This window comes from Halichoerus grypus, chromosome 7, assembly GCF_964656455.1.
Source record: "Halichoerus grypus chromosome 7, mHalGry1.hap1.1, whole genome shotgun sequence".
Lineage (NCBI taxonomy): Eukaryota > Metazoa > Chordata > Mammalia > Carnivora > Phocidae > Halichoerus > Halichoerus grypus.
The window spans coordinates 72,261,305-72,278,573 of NC_135718.1; the positions used below are offsets into that span (position 1 = coordinate 72,261,305).

The 17,269-nt window shown below is 40.1% G+C and overlaps 1 protein-coding gene across 5 annotated transcripts in view; it reads left to right on the forward strand.

The window, feature by feature from the left end:
• Window positions 1-17,269, forward strand: part of TBCE (tubulin folding cofactor E) — a 76,953-nt gene that overhangs the window by 21,023 nt on the left and 38,661 nt on the right. For all 5 annotated transcript variants that reach the window (XR_013449769.1, XM_036109739.2, XM_078077728.1 and 2 more), the window contains exon 3: window positions 13,044-13,128. Coding sequence is in view for 4 of the 5 variants with exons in the window: in XM_036109739.2 (XP_035965632.2) it covers window positions 13,044-13,128 (85 nt within the window). In the remaining variant the exon portion in view is untranslated. The remainder of the gene's footprint in view (window positions 1-13,043; window positions 13,129-17,269) is intronic.

Consider the following 17,269-nt stretch of genomic DNA (forward strand, 5'->3'; position numbering starts at 1 on the left):
GAGAGAGTGCGAGCGAGCATGCATATGTGCAGTGGGGAGGGGCAGAGGGAGAAGGAGAGAAAGTAAAGTCTCAAGCAGGCTGCCCTGAGCACAGAGCCCGACATGGGGCTTGATTGATCCCACGACCCTGAGACCATGACCTGAGCTGAATGAAACCAAGAGTTGGATGCTTAACTGACTGTGCCACCCAGGTGCTCCCATATGCAGATTTTAAAAAGTGTTTATTTTAGGTAAAGAGGATATGCCATGATGGGCAGAATAATGCCCCTCCCCTTGCAACAAAGATGTCCCCAGGACCTGGGAGCATTATGTTTGGTTACATGGCAAAGGAGAATTAGGGTTGCAGGTGGAATTAAGGTTGCTAATCACCTGACTTTAAGATAGGAATATTATCCAGGTGGGCTGAGTGTAATCCCAAGGATCCTTAGAAGTAGAAGCAGAAGAGGGCAGTGCTGGAGTGCAGTGATGGGAGAAGGTTTCAACTGGCCACTGTGGGCTTTGAAGATGGAAGAGGGTGGTGAAGCCAAAGAGTGTGAGCGGCCTCTAGAAGCTGGAGAAGGCAAGGCAATGAATTTTCCTCTGTAGACTCCAGAAGGGAACACAGCTTTGCAACACCTTGATTTTATTTTTATTTACTATTATTATTTTTTAATATTTTATCTATTTATTTGACAGAGAGAGAGAGAGAGCGAGAGCAGGAACACAAGCAGGGGGAGTGGGTGAGGGAGAAGCAGGCTTCCCGCTGAGCAGGGAGCCCGATGTGGGGCTCGATCCCAGGACCCTGGGATCATGACCTGAGTCGAAGGCAGACGCTTAACGACTGAGCCACCCAGGCGCCCCGATTTTATTTTATTTTTTAAAGATTTTATTTATTAGAGAGAGAGAGAGAAAGAGCATGCATGAGAGTGGGGTGAGTGGCACAGGGAGAAGCCGACTCCCTGCTGAACAGGGAGCCTGATGCGGAGCTCAATCCCGGGACTCCAGGATTATGACCTGAGCCGAAGGTAGACACTTAACCGACTGAACCACTCAGTTCCCCTGCAACGCCTTGATTTTAGTCCAGTGAGACTGTCCTCAGGCTTCTGACCTCCAAAACTGTAAGATAATAAATTTGTGGGGGTACCTGGGTGGCTCAGTTGGTTAAGTGTCTGCCTTCTGCTCAGGTCATGATCCCAGGGTCCTGGGATCGAGCCCCGATTGTGGGGGTGGGGGAGGGGTGTCCCTGCTCAGCAGGAAGCCTGCTTCTCCCTCTCTCTCTGTCCCTCCCCTCTCCACTCATGTTCTCTCTCGCTTGCTCTGCTAGCTCTCTCTCAAATCTTTAAAAAATAAATTTGTGTAGTTGTATAGCAGCAATAGGAAACATATATCCTAGGTAATTGTGTGAGGTATTCTAAAAGTGTCCCTAGTGATGATAGTCAGACACTAACGTTATAACTGTGTTTGAAGAGTCTGATTAAAATTATTTCATGAATGTGGGAGTGAGGAAGCATTTTTTCTAGATTCGTGTCATGAGTTAAAATGATTAACTGATTTAATTAATGAAATACTATCAGTAAACCTTTTATTAATATACATCTGTATGCTTAAAAATTATATTCATTACTGGATATTCTCATATCCATATACTTGGAGTTGCTGTAGATCAATTGATACATACATTGTATTTTTAGTTCCTCTCTGGTGATTGTCTTCATGGTTCTTTGTCCTTAGTTATTGTTTGTAATATGTTTCATGGTAACTGAAATCTGGTATTGTTTACCTATATAGAGTGACTAAATTAAATGGCCCTATAGTATTTTAGGTTCCATTTATCCTGTAGTAACAATGTTAATTAATTTATTTTTTTTTAAAGATTTTATTTATTTGACAGAGAGAGACACAGCGAGAGAGGGAACACAAGCAGGGGGAGTGGGGGAGGGAGAAGCAGGCTTCCTGCTGAGCAGGGAGCCCGATGCGGGGCTTGATCTCAGGACCCTGGGATCATGACCTGAACTGAAGGCAGACGCTTAACGACTGAGCCACCCAGGCGCCCCAACAATGTTAATTTAAAATAAAATAGTTGAAACATATTTCTTCTAAGTTCTTATGGAGGTATTTTGTATTCTACACTCAGTTTATTGATCCTAAATAGCAATTGAAATGCATTGGCACCTATTGAAACAGAGATGGGCAATCCCAATTTATCAAGGAACAGTTGACTTAGCAAAATCAGAAGTCTCCTTTTGATTGTTTTAGTATTTTTTTCCATTCCTCACATCTTCTTACCAATTACCAGTCTCCCAGATTCCAGCTTCTAACCTGGAACTCTCCAAGAGTCTGACTTTACCATGCACGTCTCTGAGGCTCATCACAAGAATACTATTAATTTTTTTCTTCTGTTTTAGAAGATTATTATAATTTTCCATGATGAAAGAAGCAGATTTTTTTTTTAGGTCTTGGATTATGTTTTTAATATACTTATATAACAAGATTTTCTTATAGTTTCATTTAGTAATAGCGCTAATTAATCTTCTGGGCCATTCTTGAAGCCTTGCTGCTGTGTTTCCTTTTTTTTTTTTTTTTTAAGTGTCTTAAAATACATGAGCATGATAAAATATAGTGCCTAAGGGCTTATAAGATGAAAAGCAGAATTGTCCATCTGTGGGTGTTTTTTCACTGATTGGTTGTAGGTGTTTTCTTGGTTAAGCCTATTTAAAATAATTGAGGTCACATGTACCTTTTCAGTTATGAGATGTTTTCTTCTAAGATTATCTTTGATAATTTTTACCCTTCCATTTTACCTGCTTTCTCTGTCTGGCGCTCCTATTGGTCGGATATAGAATTTCCTAGATTGATCTTCCACATTCATTTTTTTCTTCCTTGTAATTTGTTGAAAAAATTGTGTTTCTCTTTTAAAATTTCCCATGTTCTGGATTATTCTGATTATATCCACATGATGTCATTAACATATATTTCTGTCTCTACATTTCCTACAAATTGGTAATTAAATATAGGGTTTATCAGATTCAGGTTTGAAAGCTCTTTTTTCTTACAAATACTCTAGGTAATATGTTCTTCAGTCAGGAGGTACATAATGTCTGGTTGTATCTCTTTTTGTGATGGTAGCAGCTCTTGATGAACATTGTTTTTGTGTTTTTTTTTTAAAGATTTTATTTATTTATTTGAGAGAGAGACAGCGAGCGAGGGAACACAAGCAGGGGGAGTGGGAGAGGGAGAAGCAGGCTTCCCGCGGAGCAGGGAGCCCAACGCGGGACTCGATCCCAGGACCCTGGGATCATGACCTGAGCCGAAGGCAGACGCTTAACAACTGAGCCACCCAGGCGCCCTGATGAACATTGTTTATATCAATTATTTGGGGTTGTCAAATGGTGAAATTCTAATCATTTTCTTTCTTTTATCATTTTTCTGATGGACAACTTACATCGTGGAAAATTTCCCTGTGTTAATTACTTGCTTTCCAAATAATTGGGTGATTGAAAGACAGGATAAATGTTTTTTTCCCCCTTTTATTTCTTCATAAAAATGAATTGATTGACTTAGAAAACCAATGAATTTTTTAAAGTCATGGGTTTAAACATATTTGATCTGTTTTAGTCCATTGCTGTTATCCTTATTGATGCTCAGACTGTCCCATATTTGGCCAGAAGGAACCCCTTCAGATTGCCTCCTGAGTACTTTGGATGTGACCCAATGGTTTTTGAGTTTCCTTACTGAGATAAGGAAGCTATCATATGTGAAGGGCTCACTGTACACGTTCTTTGCCCTGCATCACAATCAGCTATTTCTCTTGAGTTCTGCTTTCTGTTTTTGTTTTTTTTTTTAAGTGGCAGATAGCATTTGGAGGCCCCAGTCTGACATCTGGAGGTACTCCTTGCTTTGGGTCAGTTGTTTCTAGGCCATTTTTAGTCGACAGCTACATTTGTTATATACATAATTCCTAGAAGTAGAATAGGTTTAAGGAGGATATGTGTATTTTTTTAGTACTTACTATAAAAGTTTCAAACATACAGCCGACAATAGTATAAGGAACACCTGTATATACTTGTTATGTCAGTTTAACATTGCTAACACTTTGCCTTATTTGCTTCATTTTTAAAAATTTTTTTGACTGGGCGCCTGGGTGGCTCAGTCGTTAAGCATCTGCCTTCGGCTCAGGTCATGATCCCAGGGTCCTGGAATCAAGCCCCACATCGGGCTCCCTGCTCAGCAGGAAGCCTGCTTCTCCCTCTCCCACTCCCCCTGCTTGTGTTCCTGCTCTCGCTATCTCTCTGTCAAATAAATAAATAAAATCTTAAAAAAAAATTTTTTTTGACTAAGCATTTTTTTATTTATAAAGATTTTATTTATACATTTAATAGAGAGCACGAGAGAGCACAAGCAGGGGGAGTGGCAGAGGGAGAGGGAGAAGCAGACTCCCCGCTGAGCAGGGAGCCCAATGTGGGTCTTGATCCCAAGACCCTGGGATCATGACCTAAGTTGAAGGCAGACACTTAACCAACTGAATCACCCAGACACCCTGCCTAAGCATTTTAAATAAAGTGATATGCATAGTGGCATTTCGTCTCTGAATACTTCACCATGCATCTCCAAAAAGTAAATACACTTTCTTACAAAACACATTTTAAACTCAAATTTTGATTCATATTGTGTTATTGGTGAATAGAGTTCTTTTATGGTAAATAGAGTTTATGTAAGCCACTAAATAAACAAGATTATTGAAAAACTTTGTCCTAATTAACCTCTTGGTTTATAGTCTTTGAAGATTAGTCCTAAGGTAGAGTGTGTCCGTTCTTTAAAATGGGTGATCATAGGGGCACCTGGGTGGCTCAGTCAGTGCGTGCACTGCAGGGGGAATGGCAGGCAGAGGGAGAGGGTGAAGCAGGCTTCCCACTGAACAGGGATCCTGATGTGAGGCTCGATCCCAAGACCCGGGTTAATGACTTGAGCTGAAGGCAGACGCTTAACCAACTGAGCTATGCAGGTGCCCCTTTTGGATTAATTTTAGATAGGAGTTTCTTATTCCCTCATATAAAGAAAATCTGTATCTAATCTTTACTGTTGTTCTACTCTTTTTTTTCCTAAGAGGAAAGTTGTTTATTTAACATTTTAAGGCTTTTATAGCATTTATTTGCCTACTTTAGGTTTTTGACATTGAGTTGAGTTATATTGCCCTAGGGTTTTTTGTTTGTTTTTTAAGTAATCTCTGTGCCCAACATAGGGCCTGAACTCACGAACCTGAGATCAAGAGTCACATGCTCTTCTGACAGAGCCAGCCAGATGCCCCTAAGGTATTTTTGTTTAAATAACATATATTTTTAAATGATTTTATTTGTTCATTTGACAGCATGAGCACAGGCAGGGGGAGCAGCAGAGGGAGAGGGAGAAGCAGGCTCCCCGCTGAGCAGGGAGCCCGATGTGGGGGCCTGATCCCAGGACCCTGGGATCATGACCTGAGCTGAAGGCAGATGCTTAACCGACTGAGCCACCCAGGAGCCCCTAAATAACATTTACTGATTGTACTTTATTAGTGTTGTTTTGTTGCTATTGTTATTCCAAGTTTTTAATGGTTTTTTTCCCACAGCTTTTATTGAACTAATACTACTTTGAGAATCAGAGTCACCACAAATTACTTGGTAGCAAATCTCTACATGAAGTATGTGTAACAGTGCTCTTCTTTTTTTTTTTAAGATTTTATTTATTTTATTTATTTATTTGACAGAGAGGGAACACAAGCAGGGGTAGTGGGAGAGGGAGAAGCAGGCTCCCCGCTGAGCAGGGAGCCTGACATGGGGCTCAATCCCAGGACCCTGGGACCATGATCTGAGCTGAAGGCAGCCACTTAACCGACTGAGCCACCCAGGTGCCCCTACAGTGCTCTTCTTTGAGAAATTTTCAAGTGAATCATGCTTTTGTCCTCCTACCAGAGCAAATAGAAAGGCATATGTGTATTTAAATGTGGTGATGACAGGATATGTTTTCATGTTCTGGGAGTTGATGGAAGAAATGGCTAAAGTTATGACTTGTTGTCTAGAACATTTAAACATTATGTTAAAACCAAAGTTGTCTTTGACAGATGCATACTGTTCAGATGAAAAAATTGTAACTAGCGTCATTGAAATAGGTAATGCATTTAATTATTTCTGGATACTTTTTATAGCTTATTTATTACTGGGATGTAGCCCTGCTTCAAATTGGTAGCAGGTTTTATTATAGGAGTAATAGGCATTTGGTAATTTGTAACTTCAAGTGTTTAGGCCCCTGGTCATCTCTTTTATATTTATAGATGCAAAATATTTGTTACTCAAGTGTGTACTTGTTTGAGGCTTTGGACAGATGCGGGGTTGCTTCCTGAGAGAGAATTCTTGCTCCCGAAAGTTAGTGGTATTTCTTTTTTCTTTCTTTTCTTTTTAAGATTTTATTTATTTGGGGCGCCTGGGTGGCTCAGTCGCCAAGCATCTGCCTTCGGCTCAGGTCATGATCCCAGAGTCCTGGGATCGAGCCCCGCATTGGGCTCCCTGCTCTGCGGGAAGCCTGCTTCTCCCTCTCCCACACCCCCTGCTCGTGTTCCCTCTCTGGCTGTCTTTCTCTCTGTCAAATAAATAAAACCTTTAAAAAAAAAAAAAAAGATTTTATTTATTTGACAGACACAGCGAGAGAGGGAACACGAGCAGGGGGAGTGGGAGAGGGAGAAGCAGGCTTCCCGCAGAGCAGGGAGCCCAATGCGGGGCTCGATCCCAGGACTCTGGGATCATGACCTGAGCCGAAGGCAGATGCTTGGCGACTGAGCCACCCAGGCGCCCCTCAAAATATTTTCTAATTTACATTGTGCTTTTTTTAAAAATTAAAACTGAAATTTTTATTTATTTATTTATTTTTAAGATTTTATTTTTTTCGAGAGAAAGCACAAGCAGGGGGAGAGGCAGAGGGAGAAGCAGAAGCAGACTCCCCGCTGAGCTGGAAACCCGACATGGGGCTCTATCCCAAGACCCCGAGACCATGACCCGAGCCAAAGGCCGATGCTTAACCATCTGAGCCCCCAGGCACACCTGTGCTTTTTTTTTTTTTTTTAAGATTTATGTATTTATTAGAGAGTGAGAGAGAGCCCACACGCGTGTGGGGGTGTGGAGGGGCAGAGGGAAAGGGAGAGAGAATCTCTAGCAGACTCCCTGCTGGGTGTAGGAGCCTGACGTGGGGCTTGATCCCGGGACCCTGAGATCATGACCTGAGTGGAAATCAAGATAGGACACTCAACCAGCTGTGCCACCCAGGCGCCCCTGTGCTTTCTTTTTTGATGCAAGGTAATTTAGAATTATACGGCTTAGTTTCTACACATAGGAGGATTTTCTAATAAACCTTTCGTTATTGACTTCCAGCTGAATTCCACTGTGTACAGAGAAGCTACTCTGTGATTTCAATCTTTTATATTTTTATTGTAAAATGCACAGAATATAAACATCACATTTTTTACATTAAGTGTGTAGTTCCGTGGCATTGGGTACATTCATATTGTTGTGTAGCCATCACCACCATCCACCTCCAGAACATTTTTTTATCTTCTCAACCTGAAATTTCATACTCATTAAACAGTACTGGGTGGCTCAGTTGGTTAAGCGACTGCCTTCGGCTCAGGTCATGATCCTGGAGTCCCAGGATCGAGTCCCGCATCAGGCTCCCTGCTTGGCGGGGAGTCTGCTTCTCCCTCTGACCCTCCTCCCTCTCATGCTCTCTGTCTCTCATTCTCTCTCAAATAAATAAAATCTTTAAAAAACAAACAAACAAACAAAAAAAACAGTACTTTCTCATGCTCCTCTCTCACCAGTCCCTAGCGACCACCATTCTACTTTCTGTCTCTTGGGAATTTGACTATGGTATTTGTCTTTTTTTTTTTTAAGATTTTATTTTTTAACTTAGAGTATGTGCATGTGAGCGGGGAGGAGGAGCAGAGGGGGAAGGAGAGGAAAAGAATCTCAAGCAGACTCTGCGCTGAGTGTGTAGACCAATGCAGGGCTCGATCTCACAACCCTAAGATCATGACCTGAGCCAAGATCAAGTGTGGGACGCTTAACCGACTGAGCCACCCAGGCGCCCCTATGGAATTTATCTTTTACTACTGGTGTATCTCACTGAGCATAATGTCCTCAAAGTTCATCCATGCTGCTGCATGTCAAAACTTCCTTCCTTGTAAAGGCTGAATAATACTCCATTGTATACATGTATCACATCACAAAGAATCAAATACTTAGGAATTAACCAGGGAAGTGAAAGACCTATACAATGAAACCTGTAAAACGTTGCTGAAGGAAATGAAACACAAATAAATGGAAAGACATCCCATGTTCATGGATTGAAAGAGGTAACTATTATTAAAATGTCAGTACCACCCAAAGCAATCTGAAATTTTGTTTGATCCCTATACAAATCCCAGTGACGGTGTCTGCTGACTCCCTTAATCAGAACGTTTAGTCCTTTTTTCACTTATTTGTTGATAATTTGGGTTTATATCTACCATCTTACTATTTGCTTTCTATTTGTCTTGCCTCTGCTTTTTTTTCCCCTTTTTCCCCCTCCTTTTCCTCCCTTTTATTGGATTATTTTTTAAACTTTATTTTTCCTCTCTATTAATCATCTTTTTTTATTAAGTAATTATCATGGAGGTCAAAACATGCATCTGTGACCTACAAAAGTCTAATTAGTAATTTTACTTCTTCCTGGACTCATGCAAAGACCTTAGAATACTTGAATACTAATTCTGCTTACCCACTTCCTAACTCCTATGTTGGATATTTTAATCTTTGTGTGTATAAAGCACCAAGAACTAATAATAGTTTATATCGGTTTTATTAATTTAGATGTAGCCATATATTTACCCTTTTCTTGCCTTTTCTTCCCCTCTGTATCCTCAGGTTTTCACCTGGGATAATGTTCTTTATCCTTGAAGATCACCCCTATAATTTTTCTTTGCTGAAATTGTCTTTGTTTTTTTAATTTTTGAAATTGTGGTTACATGCATATAAAACATAAAATTTGCCATTTTGACCATTTTTTATTAAAATCTTTTAATTGTAAAATATAACAAAATTTACCATTTTAACCTTTGTTGAATAGGCTTTATTTTTTAGAGTAGTTTTAAGTTCACAGCAAAATTGAAGAGCAGGTAGATTTCCTCCTGCCCCCACCCATGCATAGCCTCCCCCTTTACCAGGGTCCCCTACCAGAGTGTATATTTGTTGCAATTGACAAACCTGTATTGATACATCATTATCACTCAAAGCCCATCTAAGTTCACTCTCGGTGTTGTATATTCTGTTGGTTTGGGAAAATTTATGATGACATGTATCATACAGAGTAGGTTCACTGCCTTAGAAATTCTCTGTGCCCCACCTATTCATCTCTTCCTTCCCCCTAACTATTTTTAAAATGTTAACATACTTAATTGTGGTAAAATATACATAACATAAAATTTACCATTTTAACCTTTTGTTTTTTTCCATCTTAACCATTTTTAAGTGTATAGGTAAATAGTGACTAGTCTAGGTATCTCATATAAATAGAACCATATAGCATTTGTCTTTTCAGGATGGCTTAAACAAAATGTCTTCAAGGTTCATCCATGTAGCATGTGTGAGAACTTCATTCCTTTTTATGGCTGAATATTCCATTGTATGTATATCACGTTTTTTATCTGTCCATCTGTTGATGGATATTTGGGTTAGTTCTACCTATTGGCTATTGTGGGTAATGCTGCAATGAACATTGGCATACAAATGTCTGAGTCTTCTTTAATGCCTGTGGTTATATGCCTGTAAGTAGAATTGATGAGTTGTATGGTAATTCTACATTTAGCTTTTTCAGGAACCACCAAAATGTTTTCCACAGTGGCAACACCATTTTATGTTTCCGCCAGCAGTGTATGAGGGTTCCAGTTTTTCCATATCCTTACTAGCGCTTGTTACTTTCCATTATTTTGGTTATAGCCATACTATTAAGTGTGAAATGGTATCTCATTGTGGTTTTGGTTTGGATTTCTGTAATTATTAATGATCATCTTTTCGTGTGTTTATTGGCCATTTGTATATCTTTGGAGAAGTGTCTGTCCAAGTCCTTTGTCCATTTTTCAGTTGGGTTGTCTTTTTTTTTTCTTTTTTAGGTTTTTATTTTAATTTCTGTTAACATACGGTGTTGTATTAGTTTCCAGTGTACAGTATAGTAATTCACAATTCCATACATCACCCAGTGCTCATCATGACAAGTGCGCTCCTTAATCCTCTTCAGCTATTTCACCCACCCCCCACCCACCTCTCCTCTGGTAACCATCAGTTTGTTGTCTATAATTAAGAGTCTGTTTCTTGATTTGTCTCTCTTTTTTTTCCTCTTTGCTTGTTTTGTTTCTTAAATTCCACATATGAGTGAAATGTGGTATTTGTCTTTCTCTGACTTATTTTGCTTAGCGTTATATTCTCTGGCTTCATCCATGCCATTGCAAATAGTAAGATTTTGTTCTCTTTTATGGCTGAGTAATATTCCATTGTCTATATGTACCACATCTTCTTTATCCATTCATTCATGTGTGGATACTTGGGCTGCTTCTGTATCTTGGCTATTGTAAAAAATGCTGCTATAAACAATAAGGATACATGTATCCCTTTGGATGTATCCCTTTGAATTGTGTTTTTCAGTTCCAGAGGGTTTTTTTAATTTTTTTTTTTATTAAAGTTTTTTTTTTTTAATTTATTTGTTTAACACAGAGAGAGAGAGCACAAGTAGGCAGAGCAGCAGACAGAGGGAGAGGGAGAAGCAGGCTCTCCGCCGAGCAGGGAGCCCAATACGGGGCTTGATCCTAGGACCCTGGGATCATGACCTGAGCCAAAGGCAGCCACTTAACGACTGAGCCACCCAGGCGCCCCTCAGTTCCAGAGTTTTTATTTAGGGTTTGAAAAAATACATTTTTAAAATTTTCTGCTGAAATTCCAAGCTCATCTTTTATTTTCCTGAAAATATTAAAGTTAAAACTCCATTATGCAGATGCCTGATGAATCTGTTTATGTTGGCTGTTGTTTTCCTTGGTTCTCAGTCACAGAGTCTTTGTCTTTCTCTATGCTTGGATATATTTGTTAGAGTGCCAGATGTGATGATGAAAAATGATAATTTGAGCTTTTTAATAGTGTTCTCTTCCTCCAGAGAGGACTGAAATTTATTCTGGCAGATAGCTAGGGTCAGTAGCAATCCTAGATCACTTTAAACTTATCTGAGAATGAGATTACTTGAAGTTGGCCTTTAATCCCTACAATGGTTAGTTTATTTAGCACTGGTTCCTCCTTACTCTTAGAAAGAAGACATTTTGAGCCCAGTACAAATCCTAGAGTTTCTCAGCAGCTTTCACCTTCCTTGGGGGACTGTGATTTTCAGTATTGATTTCTTAGCCCCTGGCATCTGTCCAAAGCTCTGTTCAGCTTTTTAGCTTCTTATATTAGAATTATCAGATGCCTCAGGAGAAAAGATTGCTCTAAATGCTTATTCAACTCTTTCTGTTTCCCTCTTCTCCCACATGTTGGCCTTGTAATTCCTCACTGCCTTAGTAGCTCTCTGGGATGTACACATATTTTTAAAATTGTAGTAAATATGCATAACTTAATTGACCATTTTAACCATTTTTCAGTGTAGAGTTCAGTGGTATTAAGCACATTAACATTATTGTGCAGCGTTTACCACCGTGTATCTGGAGCTCTCCATTTTACGAAACTGGAACTCTGTACCTATTAAATAGTAACTCCCCATTCTCTTCTCCCCTCAGCCCCTGACAACCCCCATTTTACTTTCTGTCTCTATGAATTTGACTGCTCTAGGTGTCTGATATATGTGGAATCCTATCTTGTCTTTTTTGTGTTTGGCTTATGTCATTTTAGCATAGTATCTTCAAAGTTCGACCATGCTGTAGCATGTCTCAGAATTTCATTCCTTTTAAAGGCTGGATACACCACATTTTGTTTGTCCATGCATCATTAATGGACACTTGGGTTGCTTCCACCTTTTGGCTGTTGTGTATAATGCTGCTATAAACATAAATATGCAGGTATCTGAGTCCCTGCTTTCAGTTCTTTTAGGTATATGCCCAGAAGTAGAATAGCTAGATCATTTGGAAATTCTGTGTTTAGCTTTTTGAGGAATTATCTAATTCTCCTGTTTTCCATAGTGGCTGCAGCATTTTATGTTCCCATCAGCAGTGCACAAGGGTTCTAATTTTTCCACATCCTCACCAGCACTTGTTATTTTGTTTTCTTTTGTTTTGTGACTTTTGCCATCATAATTGATGTGAAATGATTTTCAAAAACAGTTTATCTAGCTTTTCTAGTTTTCATCAGGAGGGTTGATCCAGAAGTGAACCTCTCTGGCTTTCCTTTGCGCCTAGCACGGTGCTGAATATAGAGTGGAAGGGAGGAGGAAAGGTAAAGAAAATGCTCTGGAAACTGAGGTGGTATAGAAATATAAGGTATGAGTCATAGCAAAATGTGATGGGTAAGCCTGGCCTTCTGGAATTAGAATGACCTGGGTTTGAAGTTGTGTGACTTTGAGCAAGTTATTTTACCTATGGTGAATAAAAGATACTGTTTATATATAGATTTTTATTTTATGAAAAGCAGATTAGTAGACTAGGACTCCAAAAACTTGCATTTTAGTACAGGAATTGGTTAAAAAAAAAAAAGAAGGTAACACTATCTGCTTTACGTAGATGAAATGTCTGTTGTGAGGCTAATATGAGATATTGCAAAGAAACTTTCTGGTATTCAGTAAGTGCTCAATAAATTTTAGCTATTGTTTCCTGCAGTTGTAGTTTTTGTTGGCTTTTGAACCAAACATGCTATCGTATTTGTTGATTGCAGTCCCGAGTCCAAGGTTAACTTGCTCTTTTTCAAAAGATATTTTTCGCCCCCCACGGTGTCTGTGTGACAGGGTTTCCATTGCCACTGTATTTGCTTGCACCAAAAAGGAGCATTAATTATCTCTGTCCTCACTTATTCCTCATTTGGTTTTTCTTATTCTGCTAGGACTCTGGTTAGGAGTAGAATGGGACAATCCCGAGAGAGGAAAGCATGATGGAAGCCACGAGGGGACTGTGTATTTTAAATGCAGGTAATTTTTCATTATGAATTTGCGTGGTTATTTGGGGTAATATTCAATAGTTGAATAAAGGGGGATGGAGAAGAAGAAATGTTTGGCATTGGGCATAGTTATAATGTAGAATTTGATGTATTAAAAAAAACAATTTGCAGTTTTTTTCCTTAGTTTTTAAAACTCTGGCTCTTCACAAGTAATGTTGCTTGCTTTTTCCTTCTTTGTGTTTTTTTTTTTTGACCGCTTTTTTTAATTGGATAAATATAAACATTTCTCATTGATTCATTAACAATTTACAATCCACTAAGTGAATAATAAAAAGAAATAGCTTAGATATCCAATAAGAAGCAGTTGATTAAACAAAATACAGAACATCCGAATAGTGGAATGCTAAGCCACCATTAAAAAAAGCTCTTATCATGGAAAGAGTTACACTTTATATTGCATGTCTACTAATATTTTTAACTGCTTGATTTCAGAGAAACTTCATGAAGCTTTGAAAAAGATGGTGGGATGCTTTCAGACAGAATCTTTTAAATTTTTGTTGTTTGTTTTCCTTCGTAGGTTTCAGTTTCTCAGAAAGATCTTATTTTTTTAGTTATTTGAGAGAGAGAGAGAGCTGGGGGGAGGGCAGAGGGAGAAGGAGAAGCAGACTCCCCGCTGAGCAGGGAGTCCAATGCAGGACTCGATCCCAGGACCCTGGAATCATGACCTGAGCCCAAGGCAGAGGCTTAACTGACTGAGCCACCCAGGCGCCCCTCAAAAAGATCTTTTTTTTTTTTTTTTTAAAGATTTTATTTATTTGACAGAGAGAGAGACACAGCCAGAGAGGGAACACAAGCAGGGGGAGTGGGAGAGGGAGAAGCAGGCTTCCTGCAGAGCAGGGAGCCCGACGCGGGGCTCGATCCCAGGACCCTGGGACCATGACCTGAGCCGAAGGCAGACGCTTAACGACTGAGCCACCCAGGCGCCCCTCAAAAAGATCTTTTAACATCAAGCTTATTTTTCCTTAAGTGTGGCACAATGAACGCAGTTCTGGCCTGGAAGTCAGGAGGCCTCTAACTCTGCTCTTAACAATCCTCATGACCCCGAATGAGACTAAATTTACTAACCTCTAAAATGGGGATCAAAATTAGATAATAGCAAAATACATTCCCCAGCCTACCATTCTGTAATTTTAGAGAATCAGGATAGAAGAAGAATCAACATGTTTGTAGAGGCAGATAGATGGCAGACATGGAATGAGGCCAGCTCAGAATGTGTCAAGAGTTCATAGAAGATAGGTTTAGGGAGGTGTGGAAATAGAAATTTCTTATCCTGGCCTGTTGATCCCTCCCCTACCTGAACCATGACCTCATAAACTTTCCAGTGAAGGAACTTTTCCTGAAGAGCCTGCCCAGCACAGTTCCCTCTTAAAAGCTTGCCCACATCATTCATGATTGCATGGACCTTAATGGGCTCTAGATGGAGTGATGTTTTCACTCTTGTTGTTCTTAGTGTAAAAATCAAGAGTTGTCTTGGTCCTGACAGATCTTCAGGATTTGCCCTGAAGTGCTGATGGGAGGCCTCAGTTCAGGGACAGGGACTCAGTGTTTGGATTCTTGCCCTTGGAATAGCATTTCCTTATTTCATCACGTCTTCTAGTGTGGTCATGCCTGAGCATTTACCGACTGAAATACGTGTTCTCCTGTTACAAACTGCTGTTATTTCATTTCACTGAAATGAGCCTTTTGTTAATTTTAAGTCCTATATGGGTAGGTAATGTTAAATATGAATTCCATTTCAGTACATTTATGAGGCAATAAAGGGAGCATTGGGTCTGATGTGGTGGAGAACCACTGATCTAGACTAAAGGATTCACCTTTATAGTTGTTAATGCTTATATTGGTATAATTAGAACATAACTAATAGAGATTATATCAGTATCTTGGAATCTCTGCATTAGACAAAACAGATTACAGATTACATGTATTTGTTACTAGGTTCATTGAGATCTCTTCCTAATATATCATGCACACTTCTTCCCTGTCAAAACCCATGTTTGGAGGTGGCCTTAGGAGGTGATCTGGTCCACTCCCTAATCCTCTTCTGACAGTGTCACACCAACTACTTGGGTGGTGGTCATTTCATGTCACTCTTTAGTTTTAATCCGATCTCTTATATGACCTGAGGTAAGTATGGCAATCTCCTGAGCTATTACCCATAATTAATATTTTGACACAGTTTACAGGTTTATCCCAGAATTTATGGCTATGAACCATGCTCCCAGGTGCTTCTGTTCTCCATCTGTTGTTTTTTTGGGGGGAGTAGAGAGGTTCAGTTAAGGTGATTAACCTTGAAGTTCTTTCCACCTTGCCTCTAGATAGCAGAGTGATTCCCAGTTTTTTTTCTTTCAACCTAAACTAGAGAGTATACTCTAAACAGAACTGTGTGGGCCAGTATTCCGCTGCTCAGGTTTTATTTAAAATGTTCTCTTTCTAAGCAGTTATCTTATTTTTCTGGTGAGCAAGAAACTTTTTTTTTTTTTAAGATTTTATTTATTAGAGGGGCGCCTGGGTGGCTCAGATGGTTAAGCGTCTGCCTTCGGCTCGGGTCATGGTCCCAGCGTCCTGGGATGGAGCCCCACATCGGGGCTCTCCCTCTGCCTCTCCCTCTGCCTCTCCCCCTGCTCATGCTCTCTCTCTATGTCTGTGTCTGAAATGAATAAATAAAATCTTTAAAAAAAAAATTTTATTTATTAGAGCACAGAGGGAGAAGGAAAAGCAGGCTCCCCGCTGAGCCAGGGAGCCAGATACAGGGCTTGATCCCAGGTCATGACCTGAGTGGAAGGCAGACGCTTAACCAACTGAGCCACCCAGACGCCCCTCTTTTTTTTTTTTTCTTAAGATTTTATTTTATTTATTTGAGAGAGCGAGAACACGCACACACAAGCAGGGCAAGGTGGTAGGGACGTGGCAGAGGGAGAGGGAGAAAGCCCAATGTGGTTCTCGATCCCAAGACCCTGAGATCATGACCTGAGCTGAAGGCAGATGCTTAACCGACTGAGCCACCCAGGCGACGCCCCCCTTTTTTTTTTTTTTAAGAAATCTTAAAATGTGACTTGTTGGGGTACCTGGCTGGCTCAGTCAGTAGAATATGTGACTCTTGATCTTGGGGTTGTAAGTTTGAGCCCCACATGGGGTGTAGAGAGTACTTTAAAATCTTTAAAGGGGTGCCTGGGTGGCCCAGTCGATTAAGCGTCCAACTGTTGATCTCTGCTCAGGTCTTGATCTCAGGGTTGTGAATTAAAGCCCTGTGTTGGGCTTCATGCTGAGTGTGGAGCCTATTTAAAATAACTAACTTAAAAAAAAAGAGGGGCGCCTGGGTGGCTCAGTTGGTAAGTGTCTGCCTTCGGTTCAGGTCATGATCCCGGGGTCCTGGGATCGAGCCCCGCACTGGGCTCCCTGCTCCACGGGAAGCTTGCTTCTCCCCCTTCCACTCCCCCTGCTTGTGTTCCCTTTCTCACTGTGTCTCTGTCTGTCAAATAAATAAATAAAATCTTTAAAAAAAAAAAAAAAAGGACTTTTCTTTGGCACCAGTGAATGGCATACTTGACATCAGAGGAAACACACTATTCTAGACTTTGTGCACAATACTGGATAACTTAAAAAATTGAATCTTGATTTGCTCATCCTGTGTGTGTCATAATAGTGGTGTAAAGTATTTTGAGGTTCTTGAATTAGCATTTATGGATTAGTATAAATTATTCCCCTGGTATGGTGTAAAGTGTTAAAAGAATTTTTTTTAAAAAGTCACTGTGTACGGATAGTTTGCAGGCAGGGCACATTTCTGCAAAAGATGAAGAAGAGAGGCATTGCATTCTTGGAAGACTCCCATAAATCAGGTCAAAATAAAAATCGTGTCACTCAGGGTCAGTCTACAAAAAAACTGGGCTGTTTTTCCGTTGGGAAAATTAGTTTACCACGTCAGTTCTCACGTAAAGCACTGTACATCGAGTGAAATGGAAGTTATGCAAGCCTGCCTAAAAGGCTGTAAACATGTCTAATTTTGTCGGCGGCAAAATAACATATGAAGATCAACAAGATTTATTGCAATCTCCCCCGAGACCCAGCTCTTCCCAGGATGTAGCATCTAAAGCCCCAACAAGAAAAATGCTTAC